At 34.4% G+C, this 19,689-nt stretch overlaps 1 protein-coding gene across 1 annotated transcript in view; it reads right to left on the bottom strand.

Moving 5' to 3' along the window:
• Window positions 1-19,689, bottom strand: part of MYO16 (myosin XVI) — a 354,523-nt gene that overhangs the window by 129,690 nt on the left and 205,144 nt on the right. Inside the window, exons 15-16 of the mRNA XM_053971244.1 lie at window positions 19,515-19,632; window positions 13,351-13,498 (exon numbers count right to left, since the gene is read on the bottom strand). Coding sequence (XP_053827219.1) covers window positions 13,351-13,498; window positions 19,515-19,632 — 266 coding nt within the window. The remainder of the gene's footprint in view (window positions 1-13,350; window positions 13,499-19,514; window positions 19,633-19,689) is intronic.

Genomic DNA, 19,689 nt, shown 5'->3' with positions numbered 1-19,689 from the left:
TTGATGGTGATGAAAAAGTAGCAAATAATAAGCATTGCTGAAGATGTAAAAACGGTAAGCCAGTCTGCATGCAAGTGCAAACTGGTCCAATCTACTTCCTGAAATGCTTCAAAAATTGTTTGAACTTTGCTCCTACAACTAAAAGCAATTTTGTATTTCTGTGTTCAGACTTTGGCATTGGTTGCCAGGCAGATGTCATGAAGTTTATGAGCCTCAAAGTCATTTCTCCTCCAGCACTTGCTAGTTTTAAAATGCTGATTCATTAAATAAAGCTTACTGTGTTAAGAGCCACAGTATCTGGTCTAAACTATAAAAAGTGCTTAGAAAACCTGCTTATAACTTTCACCAATATCCAGTTAAAATACTGATAATATGCTTCAAAATTATTTCATATTACCACTGATTGTAGTGCACAAATCAATTTCAGATAAGATGATGTACAAGAGGCATTCTTCTTCCTGTATATGCAGGTGTGACCATGTATATTCAGATGTGTATATTAAACAAATAATTCTGAACAGTAAGATCCATTTAAAGCACTTTTAACTTGGTTAAAAATAAAAGGTAAGGCTCCCCCAAGACACTAGGCAACTTTTGAAATACTGGTAAATATATATTATGTACTCAAGAATGAAATTTCTTTTTAGAAGTATTAATAAAATTAATTAATTAATCAATAATGATAATTCACCTTTCATGGGCTAAGAAAGTATCATACACTACACATATATGATTTGGCACAGTACCAAACTTTATTGTAACTTACTTTTTTCTACAAAGCCAGAATATTGTCCTTGCAACTATAAACAGAGCAAATTCATGTGTATTTATATATGTGATCTATTTAGAAATCAACAATCCACAATTAACAATTGCCACTCCCTTAATGTAAGAAGAGCTGCTTTTCACACAGACACCAGGCTACGTGATGCTGGACACAGGGTTCAGTAATGGAGAACTGCCATCTGCTCTCCTATGCTCAGCAAGACCAGCTTTGCCCCCCTGCCTCAGGGCCATTTTTGTCCCAAATGCATTCCAGGACAGTCCAAAATGTGAACAAGATGAGTGTATGTGCCTGTTTCTCTCATGTCTTTTCAGGCCTCACAATAAAATCATGCTGGATGAAAGGTCACAAATGAAATACTTCTGACATTAAATCCCCTGCAGTGCTTTCCTTTGCCCCTCATAAGGCACCAAGGACACTGAAGCTCAGCAAACCTGAAGTAAACCTCAGAGATTGCACACAAGATCTCGACTGAAGGGTTACATCTAAGCAAGTTACTTAGGTACTGAAGATACACTGACCTTATACTGTATAAAATACTGAATAAACTGGCCTTCCATAAGCACATTTGAACATTTAGAGTACTTTCATTGTTTGTGTGTCAAAATAGGACAAAGAGACTTCCTACTGGGTCTTAGTGCTGAAATCCTGTATTTACACATAGGGATTGCAAAGCTAGGTTTCATTTAAATACATTGCTTTCTAACAAAAATGAAAACACATACAATTTTAAAAGGTAATAAAAATAAACAGAGAAGAAAGATGATCACAGAATAAATTATGCTTTAAAGTAGTCCTTTCCCTCCTAAGATATATGGGAAGCAGGAATGGGAATATATTGGAGAGGATTGCAATTGCATGTTTAAAAAACAGGCTCCAGAATCAACTACATAATCAAAGAATTTGAGATGCTCCCATTTGTTCCAGTTTTGTCTTAGAGGCCAACCTAATTCTGTAACATACTCACTGAAGTTCAGTTCATCATAAGACATATTTCAATACATTCTGCTCCATTCCTCTTAATTGCTACCTGATTTAGGAGCCCTGTTTAAACAGGAGATTAGGTCTGAAATGTGGAAAATATACATAATGGATCTGCAAATATAGTGGGAAAGGAATGCCAGAGAGCATGATGAAAATGGGGGAAGGACTGCAGCTACAAGGAAGTACAGATATATCTCTGATAGTGAATCTGATGTCTCTAAACCCAAAGACATGAGTTATGAGTTATACAGAAGTAATCACAAAGAAATACTCAGAAATACTAGGACAATGTCTAGGCAGTGCCAGTGTTAACACATCTTTATTTGAGACAGAAAAGTGATAAAAAAATAAAGTCAAGAGAACAATGGTTTAAATAGAAAAATACATAGAATCATCATCATTACTGAAAGGCTTGGGCTGGCAGGGACCTTAAAAACCATCTACTTTCAACTCCCCTGCTACGGGCCGGGGTGCCACCCACTAGATCAGAGTGGCAATATTTATAACAAAGAAGGGTCATACAGATTTTCTATGGTTTTTAATCAATGCTTCAAAATTCTAATGACATAAGATAGTCTCCGAATGTTTTTCAACAAAATTATTCTATGAAATAACTTATTTTCCTATTTCAATTATTTACAGTGAAAGACCACAGACATATTTTTACCGGTGGTTAGTTAGCACTTTTCTTAGTCTTCATAATTCTCTTCTTGTTTGAAAACAAAACACAAAACTGGTGTCAGTGTACCAGCATCAAAGTAAATACTGCAATTACTGTGTAGGTTTAATACTAAGCTGTAATGCCAGCCTGGTAAATTGATTTCTATCAATTTTATGATTTGATTTGGTTAAAATCCCACAAAGGTTAAAGTAGAAATTAGAAGGTGCCAAGAGTTGTCAGAAGCCATATATTACACTTCTCTACAATTATGATTACAAATACGGTTTGTTGGTCAAATGGTGTTTCTACGTTGTTTCAGTGCCTTTTCCTATCATTTCAGGCAGCAGAAAATTCATAGTAAGTTCTTTATTTCAGAATGCTTTCTTGATTTGCATCTCTCTTTGTACAAATTGCATCTGTTCTAATAATTTTTCTCACCCATAGTGATACTGTTCAAGGAATGTTTAAACTTGCAATCAGACAAACATAGGGCTTATTATCACAGACAGGCCACAGATCAGAGAATTATAAAATCATTAGGCTGGAAAAGGTATTTAAGATCATTGAATCCAAAATCCAGAAACCTGAAACACTCCGGACCTATTCAGCTCTCCCCAGTGTGTCTCCTTTTCTGATCTAGAGCTCCATTTGCTCAGGTCTGGTAAAAAATACACCTTTTCATGGTTCAACAGGCTAATATATGTGTGCATTTTATATATATATATATATATGTACACTCTGTGCCATGATCCCAAGAGATATGTCATAAGCTAACTGGATACAGACAAGACCTATTCACAGAATTAAAAAGTTCCAAAGATCATCTGGATGATGGGTGACTCATTAAAAGAAATTCACACACCATTCTGTCCCACATTCTATTGCATAAAATAAATTCAGAAGCCAGACTGATAGAGTTGCCATTCTTAGGAGTTGTACAAAACTAGGATACTGATATCCTCTGGTCATTAGCACTCAAGTAGCATATTCAGAAAATTTTAATTAGTTACTTGTAGATTTTAGACAAAATTCAGTTTCAGTAACTGACTTCAGAAAATACTGTGGAAATCAGTAAATGGAAACTGTAAATGGCACTAATCTCACACAATCAGGTTTAACGTCAGAGTAGTGGTAATTTTGAGTTATGATTAATGAAAGAACTAGAAGAAAAAAACTATGCTACACTTTGAGTTGACCTTGCCTAACTTTCCTAGAAAGAGCTGGCTACCAGTGCAATGAAAAATACATGGCAGCACAGGGAGCTGAGTGAAGGCAGCAAGTTCAAACAACGGTGAAGAGCTATCAGCTCCACTAGATCTAACACTGAGATGAGCTGGGTTCAATGACTGGGGTTCTGTATGTCAATAACAATTTCTGAAACACCCAATCCTGACTGGAAATTCATCTACAGTAATTGTATCAAAACGATTCTAAGAGTGACTTTTGAAACATAAATTGTAGAACTGTGTTATCACACTAGATTTATGTAATGTAATAGCTAAGTGGTTTCAGGAGCTGAATCCACTGAATCTCCCTCCACATAGAAGATGATTAGCAACCTAGTAAAGTGCAGAGACATATTGTGTACTTAAAGGAAAAGCCAAATTAACTTTTTGACCATTTATGTGAGTAATAACATCTACTTTCAAGCCAGGGTTTCTTTGGCAATTTCACCTCTTGGAGCTACATCCATTTTCTGACTGACATGAAACTGGTGGGCTGCTTAAACAGTGAGGACTTAATTTCTTCAACAGAGGATCAAATTTAACCTGAATATATATAATTTTCACAGCTCTCTGGAGATTTCTCTTTTTTTCTAACAAAAGGTTGAACTTGGCCCAGGAACTTTAAGGTGTAAGATACTCATCAACAGAATTCACAACAAATTGGAGAATCATCTGGGTGCACGTTATGTTTATTTTTACACTTGCTTTTCCCCATTTAAAGCAATTTATTCTAAACAATGTTTTATTGTATGTATAATTTTCTGCTAAAATTAAGACAGATGTGTTCAGTAGACTCTAAAGATCCCACTGCTCTTAATTACCAAGTTTGTTTCTTTCTTTTGAATTAAATACATTTCAGTTTTTTCTTGCCTCCTATTCTTCATCTTTCATGCCATGCCACAGACATGAAAGACAGAATATTCTTCTATTTTTTGCACCTGTTTCTATATCATACCAAAGAAGACAAGAAAGACAAAGCTCTCTAAATCAAGTAAATATCAAATGGTATCAATGCCAGTCAAATGATGTAAATGCAAGTTTGTGGAATAAAACTAAACGTGCAAAAGTAAACTGATTAAAGCAATAAAAAGGCAAAATCCAGATCACTTTTATATGGTCTGATGCAATTTTTTCTATTCCAAACTGACACCAAGGGAATGTAACTTACCAAATATTATCAGATATCTAAGTTCATTAAGGAAAACACAGAAATACAAAGAAGAGTGCCTTGACTCCACTATACCACTATAAATGTAAAATTCATTCCTGAGAAAACATCATGTGTTCATTTACACATAGTTTTATAGGTTCAGCTTGTTAGAGTTATGATGGAGAGAAAAAAAATTGTTGGAAAGAGAGGTAATCAAAATGAATGATTTCTTTGCCTCTCAGAGTCTGCCAGTGGAGGAATGAACATCCTCTGCCACTAGTCAATCAATATATGTGAAGAGTAATACAATGAAGAGGGGATTGTTAACATCAAATGAAAGAAAATACCTAAAGGAATATGATTTTCGGATTTGCACTCTTGAACAAAGCAGAATTTCTACAGCATTTATTCCAAAAGCCAGACAAATAACAATTACACTTGGGACCTCAGACAAAGACCCTGAGCTGTCTCAGAGCAATTTTACTACCTTTACCTTGCTAAATAAAAATTCTTCTTGAATTTTAAGTAAGTTAATGTTTGTTAAACATCACTGGAGGTATGATTTTTTAAAGTATCCTTTGGGAATAAAGCAGTAACATTAAAAGCTGCTAATGTCAAAACTGGAATAAATAAATTAATCATTAAAATCCAAAGCTAAGTTGTTTCTGCTTTCAAGAAGAAGAATGCTTTGGATATCTTGACATGTAATTAGAATGCAAGTGTGTAGGTGTGTATGTAACTAACCCTGAATTCAGGATGAACCACTCAAAACAACTGCACAGCTAGATACTCAAAACAAATATTGTGAAATAAAATTAATATAGAGGTATACCTTATGTATGAGATGTAGGAATCTGCAAATAGAAAAACAACCACTTAATTTGCAAAATAAAGCAGATAAATAACATTTCAGTTTTGTTTCAAAAACCTAAGATTTGATCCTGATTATATATTCTGTAATTGCAATGCCAACCTCCTAGTAATGTATCTTGTAGGACACAACTATCGACAAATTTCTCACAAAAAGGGGGTTTGAGATAGAGGAAAGGTTGTCAATTTTCAGAAACAAACTGTATATTAACTTCAACACTGACAATATTGTCAGTTGTTCCTGAATATTAACATGCACAGTGATGATCTTAAGTAGGAAGATTTAGTCTAGACCATCTTTATGATTCCATCATAATTCCCCAGCTAAAAAACACCAAAAAAACTCTTAGCTACTGTATGCTAATAGGCTCCTTTGGGTTACATCTAGTTTTCATAAAAATATAGCAGTCTAAGCCTAAAATATGAGACTAAGCCTAAAAGTTAGCTGAACAGAACTGAAGTACACAAATAAGTAAAATGAGATTAATTAGACCACAGAGTAAAAAAAAAAAAAAAAATCAATATTTTCGAATACTCTTTTTTAGAAATTAATATTAAATGAAAAAAAAATCTCCAAACTTACACTCTGTTCTATTTTTTAATCTCAGATATATCTGAAAATACGTATTGTGAAATGCTACATTAGAATTAGATAATATTAGTTCTAGTCAATCAATATCACTTTGAAACTTGAAGCTGTATCTTAATACAACATATAGTATAGTTTCTGGTGTCCATCCTCAATAAAACTGAGTTAGTCATGATTATTACTATCCAGCATAACAAATCACACACATCAGTCATTTGGTGTTGTCTCTACACACTTCCTTCTCTGAATTGCAAAGATCAAAACTGACACTTGAAGATCATGGTCCAAGAGATTAATGGAGTCTGACCTTCAAAAAAAGAATAAGAGAAGAAAAGAGGCTAAGGAAAAAAAACCTCAAAAAAACCATAAACATTCCTTTTGTTTCAATTCCTGCTTACATAAATAATAAACCAAGTTAAATAAACTCATGAGCACTATTTGCTCAGAAAACCTGCATGAATAAGGAAAACAAAGGAAAATTGAAGAAAGTAGGACCATTGGGATAAAGACTATTATCAGTTGAAATAAATGGGAACTGGAGGCTGAAACCTCTGTCCTATAAGAAGATAGGGAAAAATATTAAAAAGAACAATGTGAAAGCACATTTTGTTGGAATATGCATATGACCTACATGCAGTAAATGTGATTCAGTCTCAAAAAAGAAAAAAAATTTAAAAATTCAGACATCAGTAAATACAGTGTAGATAGGAAAAGAATACATGGTAAACAGCAAAGTAAACAAGCAAAGCACAAAAGACAACAGATAAAATTTAGACAATTCTTTTGACATTGAAAATATTCCACATTACTTAGATATTTAACTCACTGAAACAAGTTTAAATCTGCTCCAGAATCTCAGAAAAATAGATCTGTTTTATATTTCTCCCCATTACCTCCCTGATAACTAGCCTGGTTTAGTTTAACTGTCAGACCTTGCTGGAACCTAAGTAAATGGAATTGCCTCATTACATTCAGAATGTACAAATCTTGCCCTTAAAATAGTACTACTCATTGTAAATCAGGTTTTCATGGTAGCATTGCATGAAGATAGTCAAGAAACAAATGCTCACAGTTAAAGCTTTTCACTAGACAGATGAAATATAAGTAAATCTTATCAGGAAGATGTAAACTGATGGAAGTTTATACTTTTTATATGATTTGCTATCATGCAGTTAAGAAAACAAAAAAACAACAAACAACCCAAACTATTTTCTATTTTATTAAGGGTTTCACCTATCCATATTCACTTATTGTACTGAAACAAATTCCAGCAAAAATAACTTAGACCTAACTCTCTTGTTTTTGAAATCTTCCATGTGTTTGAAACTGTATCTTCATGCTACCACATTATTTAGAAAGATTGTCAAGTGTGCTCTTTGATTGTCAAGTGTGTACCCTTTGCTCTCTTGGCATGCTACAGTACACAGCTTGAGCTACTAGTATCACTGCATTATTTCATAAATGTTAATGTACTTAAAATGCAAGATTTTCAGAGAAAAGGAATGTGCTGCACGTAATCAAGTTAGGACAGGAAAATCTGTACAAAACATTAACAAAAAAATTACAACTTTACTTTTTCAACCAGAATTGGAATGCTTGTTTTAAATTTAAAAGATCTTTAGAAGAAGGTCTCTTTGGAAGAAGGATTTCATCTTCATGACCATTCAGGTGCAGTGATGGTGATCCTAATATATCCTGCCACAGCTTCCCTCTCCTCCTGTGCTGACACTGCCCATATGCAAAAGTGGAATACAACAGAGGAACCTCTGAGTATCATCTTTACCCTTCTTCTAAAATTAAATACAATTAATTCCAATTTCCTGATAGTCTAGAGCTTTAGTTTCTGTCAGCAAGATTTTAAAACTAAGTTGATCCTCAACCAGGGAGACTCAACATTAGGCTTTATTTGGGCTAGACTCAGATTTTTGGTAGTATCTTATGCTGAGTTTCATTGCACAATGTCTAACAGCAGTTTGATAAAGTGATATAACTTGGCACTTCCCATAGAAATTATCATTTCAGCAGGATGGGAAAATCTGATGTAACTCTTACAGATCTAGCTGTTCCATTCAAAACACTTAAATCAATCCACCTAATTTTGTAACTTAAGCCTAATGCCTGGATTTTCCTCTAGTCATCATACACAGATATCAGCATCAAGCAAACTGTGAAGCAAAGGGATCAGAATGGTCCTGTGTAATCACCTCTGTGAACTGAGCTTGTGGTCGTACTGAAAGTTTAAAAAAAGTCAATATGCATAAGAAAAAAAAAATATTTATTAGGCTTGACTACAAGGAAAGAGAATGGAAACATCAGAGGACTGGAACATTCCTAAAATGCATATTTATCTGATTATGTGGGGAAAATTTATAAATAACAAAACACAAAACACACCAACAAAACAAATCAAAAACCCCCAAACAGAAAAACAAGCACCAAAATAAAAGAAACAACCCCAAATAATAACAAAACAAAAAAAAAAAAACACCCAAACCCCTACAGCTTTTCTCTATGAATTGACTGTTGGACTACCCCAGCAAGGTTTGTGGACAAATAGCACAAGTTTGAAAAACTGGTAGTTTCAAGATTATCATTTCTTTCTGTTGCGCTTTAAATGAGAACCTAATCAAATGGATGGAAAAGAAAAGAAAAAGGCATCCAAAGATACAAGGAAAGAAAAGGAAGAGAAAAGGTATGGAAATGTGCAATGTCTTCGTGATCCATATCTACAGAAGCTAGAAAATAGAGAGACTGTCACCTGAGTGTATTGAAAAGAGGAAATCTGTGGTAACTGGATACTCACATTCTTGAAAATTCACATCTTTGGCTCTTATATGTAAGGGAAAGGAGGAGTGGGGATCAATATGGATGTTACTAGAATAATCATTATTTTGAACACATTGTATTAGTGCTTGTTAGAAAAGATGATGACTGGAAACACAGAAAAAATCATATGTAAGGCTCTCTTTACTGGGATCTTTCTACTTCATTCACTCTAGCACACTAATTTTTAAGCCTTTTTTTTTGAAGACCAGCCTTATAATTTAGAATGGGAAATTATTTCCTTAGTGATCAAGATTCAGATTAGTTTAGACTTTAACAAAAAAATCAATCACTTTACTAAAATTACTCCTTTATATATTAAATTCAAGTTTTCTTATTGAGAGTGAAGTGGGCACCTGCACTGAAAAACTGTAAAAGAAGGTACATCAGTTCCATGAACTGATCTACATCTGTTGTTGCAGAAGAGCTTCACTGCTTTTTAAGGACTGTGAGAAACATCACAGGCAGAGAGAACACACAGTTCAGTGCACAGCATTGTTCTATGGGAGAAAGGAAAGTTTTACACATCTGGGAACAGCAGTTTGATAATGCAAATACAAAAAGTGCATGCCCTGACCACAGTTCCGCTTGCATGAATGTGTATATAACATTTTCCTCTGCTTGAAGTTATTCACTTGTTTTTACAGCACAATGAATTAGGAGAAGTAGAAACCTTATTTAAATTGAAAATGACAACATCAAGTTGAACAGGTCTCAAACCTACCATCTTTTCTGAAATAATTTTCTTGAGTTAAGTGGCCTTAAGCTATATTTTTAAATATAAATATACAAATATAAAGACATGATTTTTAATAACAGTATGTTTGAGTATCTTACATATACATTACACAATGACATTCTTACATTGTTCTATATGCCACAGCTTTGAAATAGAAATACTAATATGAAGCAATTGGCCCAAAGCAACAAAAGCAGAACTTTCTACTTATTTTCTGGAAGATTTTTCCAAAATACTTTCTTTCCTATTGCTATGATCTTTTCTTTTCTTTCCAATCCTTTCTTCACAAGTGTTGAAGATCATTTACAAATTGATCTATCACCACTGTCACTTCTCTTATTGTTCTCTGTTTCACCTTGGTTGCAAGATTCATCGCTAAGTTAGCACCTACAGTAACTATGAGGGAAAGCTAAACATGCTAGAAAAGCTAGTACATGCTATTTTTGTGAAGCTAAACTTCAGAGACCACAAAAGTAAAGCTTACAGTCATGGACTGGTGTAATCTGCACCCAGAATAAAAAATGTAATCCAGAGCAAATCAAGAGCAAATTGAGAATATAATTTAAAATTGCTAATGTCTCTGTATTACACATAATTATCATCATCAAGATAAAAAGTCCTAGAGTTCTTGAAACACAGTAAATTAATAGAAATTTTGGAAGTTTTCAATCGACCATCTGCTGATAAAAATCAATTTCCGAATATAATGAACACACAGGAGTAGTTGTCAATCAAAAAGCCTCTACTTCCCCTTTGAGACTCTCTCTTCATTTCTGACATGCTTCCCTTGCTCAATCTTGAAAAATGATCTTACCTTACAGCAATTACTTCTGTCTTTATCCATCATGATCCACATGCAGATACGATGGGAGATGTATTCATTCAAATCCTTCCCTATGTAGATTAAATTTTTGCTACTTTGCGATCCTAGTTGTATGTAAGCTGAATAGAAAGTGTGCAGCTATTTGTCCTCACATGATGCCTCAGCAATTACAATGCTTGCAAGAACAGATATTTAACTTCCTGAGCGCAAGCTCCCTCTCAGGATAACACCAAACAGCAGAGATTTACAACCAAACAACTTCCCCATGACGATGGGGTGACACCCCAGCCTTACAGAGATTCTTAGTGATTCCAAAAGGGAGGGATTTCCCCTTTAAGAAATTTACATTAACTCTCAGTCCAGGATTATATATTATATAAAACACAATCTACATCTCATCTTTTGCAGCATCATGTTGACAAAATTACTTTAAATATTTGAGGTACTTTTATCTAATATAAGAATTAAAAAATCTATGCTACATCTTATTTCTTACATTGCAATGCCTTAAGAAAACAATGTTAAAATAGGGTTACTTTGTGATCTTAATAGCCATTATTTACTAAGATTGTTGAATCTTCTACATAAAAATGCAATATTAAGCAATGTGAAGAGGAACAGAAAAATTATCAAAAAAACAACTGGGCAGAAACAACCTGCCAAAGGTTTTAAAAGGCCTGTTATCTAGTTAATTTTACTATTTGAAACAAGATTACACTTGTTCAAAGAAAACATTTAAAAATCACTTATGGATGTTACCAGATTATGTGATCTCATCAAAATTTGACTATGCCAGAAATAATGAGCTTATAAAAGAGGCCAGATCCTGCTTTCCTGATTCATGAGTAAGTTTGATGCAGTAGAAATTAATTCCTAATTTAACTTTATCAGCTGAGAAAGATCTAGCTCAATGAAGTACTGCACTCAGGGGTTTAAGGTAAGAAAAATTTGGCCCAAACACTCTCAATAATGCAAGATACAATCTACTCTACATAGGCAAAGCAAAGCTTTATTGATAAAAGCAGGTTTATGCAAATATTCCGCTATAAATTACTTCTAAAGCTTTGGTACTGCAATGTTCAGACATCTACTTAGAAATACTGTTTTGTTCTTTTTGGATGATTATCAGATATCTTATCAGATAAAGCTTTGTTCATATAAATCTAATTATTGAGGTTTACATTAAGTTCTTTTCTGTCTGACCTTCTTGCAAAGGGACTTCAAACTATTTCATTTTCTGAACAAAATGAGTGCTTCCAAACAACTTATGCTAGAAGAGAAATAAAGTAATCAGCAGGAACTTAGAATACTTTTGGTCTTCAAAGTCCTCAAACAATTTAAAATATGGAATTTAACTCTTCTTCTCCCTGCTTTGAAGTGAATCACTTTTAGCACAAGAATTTAACCTGAGGTTTCTTCAGAGCTGGTGCTATGTGCTATTCTATATAATACAGAAATGGTAACAGCTTAAAACATTACCAAACAATGGTAGTCAGAAGACTTCCATCTAAGAAAAAAGTCATAATCAACGAAGCTTTTATCTACAAAAATTAATGTGATGTCTTTCTATTTACAGGTCCTAAATCTAGAACTGCTATTTTAGTCAAGTAACTAGCCAGACTGGAAAATGAAAAAGTTGAGAAAAAAAAATCCATGGGAAAAAGATTTAGATATGAAAACCTGAAAACATTCTTCTTACATAATTTTAATTACTATAGGTCTTTTTACAGTTAGTCATTATACTCATTTCAAAGGTAGTTAGTTTAGGAGAAGATCATTAATACTAAATAGCCTTCTCTCATTTCAGTGACACTTAGAAAAGAGTGAAGAGTAAAATGCAAATTAGCTAAGGGAGGAATGAATATTTTTTCATTCTAAAACAGTCAGAATTAATAAATTCTGAGAAAATCACAAAATTTCCTGAAAAAAAACCCAAAACCTCCTCCTATAGTAAACATTTGGAGTATATTAAGTCTTAGACATGCTACATTTGGGTGTCTATATTCAGCTCTTTATATTTAAGCTCTTACTATTAAAGACGACGTAATCAGCACAGTTTATGAAGACACATATAGCTGTGTGCTTTAGATGAGCTGAACCACATTTGTAAGTCTTTGTACAGCTGAGCAGGGACTCAATCTCCTTTGACTGCAAATGGGAGCCAAGACAACCAGCTCATGTGGAGTCATACAGAAAGACATAATTTTAGGTGCTGGGTGTTGAATCCTATCCTTGGGTTCAAAGCAGTCAAAACTTTTGTTTCTGTTCTTATGAATTTTATATAAAGTATCAACATGAAAATGGAGATATCAGTTACATTAAGTGACATTTCATCAAAATCAACATATTCCCTAAGAAAATTATAAATAAATAAAACAGTTTTTACCTTAAGAAACAAAATTTTCACCAGGGAAAAACCAAAAACAATAGACCTACTTTAGCCCACAGAAGACAGAAAAATTGCTAATAAATTTCTCTTTCTCATTTAAGGCAACAATATTAATGGATAGAAAACTGATCTTGTTAAGAGACTATATATGTATTTCAGAACTAAATCCTCATGAGCAAGTGCTCCATAATAAATTATTTCAGAAGTCATTCAAAAGTTAGAAAAATTTTAGCTATTGGAAGAAAGACCTCAATAGCAGAGAGACATTAATATAAAAAACTATTAATAGTAAATATAACGTTGTTTTCCTACCTGTGTGCAGATAAATTACTGAGGTACAGGGTGTATTTTTCTTCAGCAGACAATCCATCCATCATCAAGTAAAAAACATGAAAATTACTCTGGTTGAGAGGCTGGATAACAACACGAGACTTCTCCAACATGTATGTATAAATTCTAGCTGATTAAGAAACAAACACATAAATTCATCATTATACTGATTGTTCTAAACTTAAATATCTTAAACCATTTACCATTGTAACAGTTAAGAATAAACAATGTTTCTTAAAAAATTATCTGAGAGGAGCATATAGAATATATTACCATTTATACTCCCATGGTTTTCTATGCAAATCACATACAAACCCCTAACTCCATTAGAATTGATGGAACAAACATATTGCCACATTTACTTACTGTTTGATATTACCACCAAAATTACTTAGTTTTGAAGATACTGATGTTGATTTGTACCAGTTGCTGTATTTGGCAAGACTTTCTAAGAAACAAGCTATTAGTCATCTCACCAAAACGTAGCCATCTGAGCACTGGCATCTATGCTGTCCTTCCTAACAGAAAGATGGAAGAGAGATTCAAGACCTATTGAAAAAACACACTTGGAAGCATTTTTTCTTTCTCTGCTGGTAATCAAGAACATAGATTTAGATTAACCACCTAGCTTTTACATGGCTACAGAGACAAATCCTCTGCAGAACAGGTTCTCAACAAGCTCACTGACCTGAGCCTGGGGATACATGGGCATCTCAGAAGAGCTGTGATGACCTGAATAAATGAGAAGCCATGTTAATCAGCAGTGTGGGGAAGAAGGTGAAGGAGGATGAATCTGAGTGAGATTTGACTACAGAAAAACAGCTTACAGGATCATACATAACCTCAGGCCCACTAAGATTCTGAAAGAGGCAAAGCACAGGAGCAAAGGAAATATTGAGCCCTCAGATGGATTTATCTGTTCAGAAGATAACAGGCATTTTAGAGATACCCATGAAGAGACACTGTTTTGGGCAGGCTACTCTTGAGCTCTCCCCTGGGAGTACACCACCATGTGATTCTAGATGCAAGAGACTAAGAGAACAAGGGAATGTCCAACTGCAGCTAGAGGTCAGGGACTTTCTGGTAATTGGAAACCTAATTCCAGTTCCCATTTACCCAGCTGCTGGCATAATTTATCTCATTACTTAAATACTAGCTGTGGTGCAAAGACCAGAAGCTCTTCTCTTCACACACAACTGAGCACCTCCACCACATGGACACAATCCATTTTGCTGCACCTCTACGCTTTTCAATATCTGCAGTACGGCAGAGCTTTCAGAGAGTCTTTGCAAGCATCTTTGCCGTGGAAATGGCTTTTGAATTTAGAGCATAAGATGTACGTCTCATCAACAGACGACCTACATTTTTGAACCCAGTAAGCAGATGAGAATATTAAACTATAGTTTCCCACAGCCTGGCTTTCAACCAATTCATTCATGATTCCTTTCTTCATGAACTGGAAGTAGTTCTTGAACATATAGTCCTTGTAAATATTGGTACCTGCATCCTGCAGCACAACAAGTACGCTCTCTAAATGCATGCCACTCGTGTCTTTTTAGAATTTTTCTCATTTTTTTACTTTTTTTTAAGCTGGCTGCAATTAAAGCAATATTTTCAGAACCAGTTTTAGACTCAAAGGTGTTTCCTAATGCAAAGTGAAACAATTTGGTGAATGAGAGTGTGTATCAGAGGTAGTTGCATCAGCCTAATGAGGCATTAGGCCAGCAGGCAGAATGTCAGTTCCTGTCACCATACAATTGCTAATGTCCACTGCTAGGTTATTGCTGTGTCATCTGTATTTGTCTGGTCATTTTATTTTAAATTCCACTTATCTTTTGAAGTTCTTTAAGTTTCTGTTTATACTGTTAAAATAAACACAGCAAACCTGAGGTTACTTGAAATTGTGTATATGAGGGAACACAGCCTTTGAGAATACTGCTGAAAGACAGTGTAGATGGGAGAGAAATGAAATGGGTGAATCTTGAACATATTGTTTTGAGAAAGGCCTCAGCAGCTAAATTCTGTCAATGAACTAAGTACAATTATGCAGGGTCTCAAAGAACTACTCTTCACAGGCCAAACTATCCTGGACACATCCCAGTTAAGGAGTACAGAAGGTCAGTGGTATATTAGCCAGGGACATCCTCTACGCTTTCTTTGTGTAACAGCACTGACATGTCCTGACATGTGCTGGCAACCAGAACCATGCCTGGGACTCTGGCTAAGAGACAGTAGGACTGACAGAGAAGAGTTGTACATCTGACTTGCTGAAGCAAGGAAACATGATCTGGCCCATTTAATCATCCTACAAAATGTAGTAGTGAACTGCTATTATGGAATCAATATTATGAGAAATTGTGTATCGTCCATCTAATTCTCTGCTGCTACACTACAGAAAAAACTAAAAAACCCAAACCTGTACGGGAAGTAGAAAAGCACACTTGGGAAATCATGTGTGTTTCTGGCTCCAGTAACTTTGCAACACATTATAAATTGAAGTAATGCAATCATGGCAGGACTGGCCCAGACACACACTTTCATCAGAATCAATCATTACCTGGCTGTCATTTCTACAGGATAAAACAAAATAGATGAACCTGAAGGATGATTTCTGTCTTTTATTGTGCTTGTAACTTATTTCACAGTAAAACTAATACAACCATCAATTAATTTGAAAAGAGCTCACTGCAAATCTTTAATCACATTTTTGTGCGCAATATTTTTCACTAAGGCTTTTATAACTACCACTTCAGGTGTTTTTAACATTCATTGATTAATACAAGCAGGAAAAATGTTACCAAAGGTCATCTATCATTTAACTTTAATGATGAGCAACATCACTTATTCAGATGACACAAATTAATTCAGCCCTTTCCAAGTACTTCAAGTTACCTGCACTTTAATAAGGCTAAATACATTCCATCTCAACTAGCATCTCCAGCAGTGGGAAGAGCTGTTAAGAAAAGCCAAGCTTCCAATCAGCAAGAATCAAAGGGAGCATTATCTTAATAGTGCTAAGAGTCATAAAGAAAATTATCGTGGTAGTATGCTTTTCTGCAAAGTGAAATATGTTTATTAATCTGTGTGTGAAATAAATGGGAGAAAATTTATAAAGTTCCAAAGCAAAGTCTGTCGTTTTTGTGCCATGGTAATTGTGCTTACAGGCACAAACAAATGTATACTTCCTTTAACAGCTCACTTGATCTACTCAGCAGCTACACAGTCAGCAAGCAGATTATGTGTTAGTGTGGCCAGTGAAATCTGTCTTTCAGCTATGCATTCTTAGAAACTACATTGCTCCTTCTCAAAAACATGCTGTCCTAAACACAGCTATTTGTAAAGACAAAAAAACATTTGTCAGTCCATTTCAATGTAACTCAAAAAAAAAAAAAAAAAAAAAAAAATCAGTCCTTGCTTTTCAAAAAGTGAAGACTGAGAAAATCAATGCCTGAAAAGCAAAGCAGAAAACCTGGAGAATAAGTTTTTCAGACTTTTTTTCCTCTTAAGTTTCTTTTTGAGTAATTTGAGGAAATTTATAGAGGCATTCATTTTCACCTAAGGAATTACATCAACTTACCTGAAGGACCATTTTGGGGGGGGAAAAAAAAAATCAGTCTTCTACTATTATGTAGTGGTAGTTAATAATTCACTCAGAATGATACTGGTTTTTTGCCAGAAGATCAGTCTTTGAGTAAGAACTCAAAAACTAATTTATTTTAGAAACTTAATGAAATCACTGGCCTGCAGTTTATTCTAAGTGTTTGTTCTAACATAAAACTTTTTGTTACATAAAACCTCTTCAGATATCTGTACTGCTTTGTGTACAACCACACTAAAACTCTCCATCCTTGTTTTCAAACCATTGTGGCATAAATACAGTTTATGCTAAAGAACAAATCAAATCTAATGATGAAAATTATGGGGAACATTTCTGTTATTTAGGTATGTTGTACTTTCTGCTAGAAGAATAAACCTTGTGATAAAAGTCAGAGCATTTCCAGGGTCTAAAAGAACTTCAGCATGAAAAGAAGCTGTCACAAATTTCACTGGTGTCCACTCAAAACGCAAGGAGTGCCACCTTGGGCTCGCCCTCTGTAATAAAAGCGTGCACATGTACTTTGCATATCCCTGCCTCAGCAAATTGTTCTGGATCTCCACCTGTAATGTGTACCTGTGGAGGAGTTTAAACCACCTAAACCCTTTGATGGAAGCAGTCTAGTGTCACTTGGGTTTTTGTTTACAAATCAGACATATTTAGCCCCATTAGTATCAATGAGTTATAAATTCATGGCTCAGCAAAATCAGGTGCTCTGCATATTTAAATTATTCATTTATGTTTAAATAGTGCAAGACAGTAAATACTGCTGCAAATGATCTTGCAAATATATACAAAGTATGCCTGGGTGGAATTTAAACCTGCTAAAGACAACATGCATTATTCTTTTCTCATTTATGGTGGTCTAAACCTGGGACAATTTCATTCAGATGTGATGCTTAGCAGTGGCTGAGAAATGGCAACACTTACGATGCAAATCAAACAGCAGGATCAATTGCAAATTTCAGAAACATAAAACACATTTCTACTGCTGCAGCAAGGCATGTCTCTCTTGACCGTAAATTATGTAATTTTAGCCAACCTTAGAGTTGGTAAGAAAAATTGATTCAATTCCTAAATAATTGGGGAATAGTAGGGTAGATAAGTAATTTGTTTATATTTTTGAATTGACCTGACTACCCCTACATTTTCTCATTTGATGCCTATGGCTTGAGAATCAAAAAACTACAGAATTAGTGTACCACAAGACTGACACAAGAACCTGTTTAACTGATCCTGTCACAGGCAGTGGCTATGAATTAAACTGTCAGTTCTGAGTAAAGCTGTTCATAAACTCATGTCCCTGCAGACACAATATACTAAAATAAAATATGTACAATACAAAGGGTCTATAAAATTTTAGCTTTAGGGATTGAGGTTTATTTTTACAAACTGAACTGAGATGCTCTTCAGTCCATGCTAACGTATATTTAATTTTGCATTCCTCCCATAAGAGCTTATAAATGAAAAACAAAATCACACATTTTTAGTTTTGAACTTCCTTTGCAATTATCCTACACTCATTATAAAACAAACCAGAAAAAAGTGTTAGTAATTTCCCATGTGTGACATTTCCCTTGAAGAAACTATCTATTTTCTAAAGTATAGTGAAGTGTCTCAAGAAAATGTGATTGGAACTATTTCCAAATATTTTTTTAGCAAACTCTTCAGAAAGCATGAACACATTTAAAATTATAAAAAAAGAGTAGATTTGGAAATGCTTATCTAACAGAATCTAATTTACCTGGAACAAAATTGTGTCTTGCCATACAACTTCTCTATCCGGGAACAGTGTAAGTAGGAAACTGTGTAGTTGTTTCTGCAGACATACCTTGCTTTGACAGTGAGTAGCTTTATGATGACCCATGTGGACCAGAAATGAAAGAATGCTTACTAGGGATTAGAAAACTCACTCCTAAAGCAGGAACAAATTTCACACTGTCTTGCTGCTAAGAAGAATAAACTCAATATGGTCCCTAGTTGTTTAAAAAAAGCTCTAATCTCTAATAAATTACTTCTAATTTCAGTACTACAGGATATATTTGTTCTTGTTTTTTTTTTTTTTAGTTTTTTCTTGATTTTTCTTGTTGTTGTTGTTCGGGTTTTTTTTTACTAAATAGATTATATTACTCACTAATTTAAGGGATACTTAAAATACCCAATACAATACTAGGTACAAATGCACAAGTTAACAACTTAATCCCTTTTTCACTCTTACTTCACAGTGTTGCACTACACAGCTCTCTCAGTTTGTTGATCTGTGAAATAAAATGAAACGTGACCTCCTGGGAAATATGAGGAATTGCTGTTGTCAATTTGTTTCTTGTCTTTCCCTGCCACCTTGTGGTTGCTTAGAACAGGGCACTGCACACTACTGACAAGTGATCAATTCACAGGCTGTGAAAGCTCTTCCTCTGACACTCCCTAACCCTCCTGGCCTCTTTCATGTACTTTGAAGCCCTTGCTGTCCAATTCTGTGCATGGCACACTGGGATCTCTGATCTAACACTCTGAGCGTGACATTGAAATTTACAGATTAAATAATACTTACCTGCAATTAATGTTTTTTTTCTCTCACAAAACTGTAGTTCAAAATACTTTATAAAACAGCTGGAAAAATAATTCAAGGGTGTCTTAGCATGTCCAAAGGCCTCCAAAATACAGTTTACCTGCAAAACAATATTAAAGAAGTAAAAAGAGAGGAAATAAAAAGGATGATATTTCAA

Source organism: Vidua macroura, chromosome 2 (assembly GCF_024509145.1).
Source record: "Vidua macroura isolate BioBank_ID:100142 chromosome 2, ASM2450914v1, whole genome shotgun sequence".
Lineage (NCBI taxonomy): Eukaryota > Metazoa > Chordata > Aves > Passeriformes > Viduidae > Vidua > Vidua macroura.
This window is presented reverse-complemented; position numbering and strand designations above follow the sequence as displayed.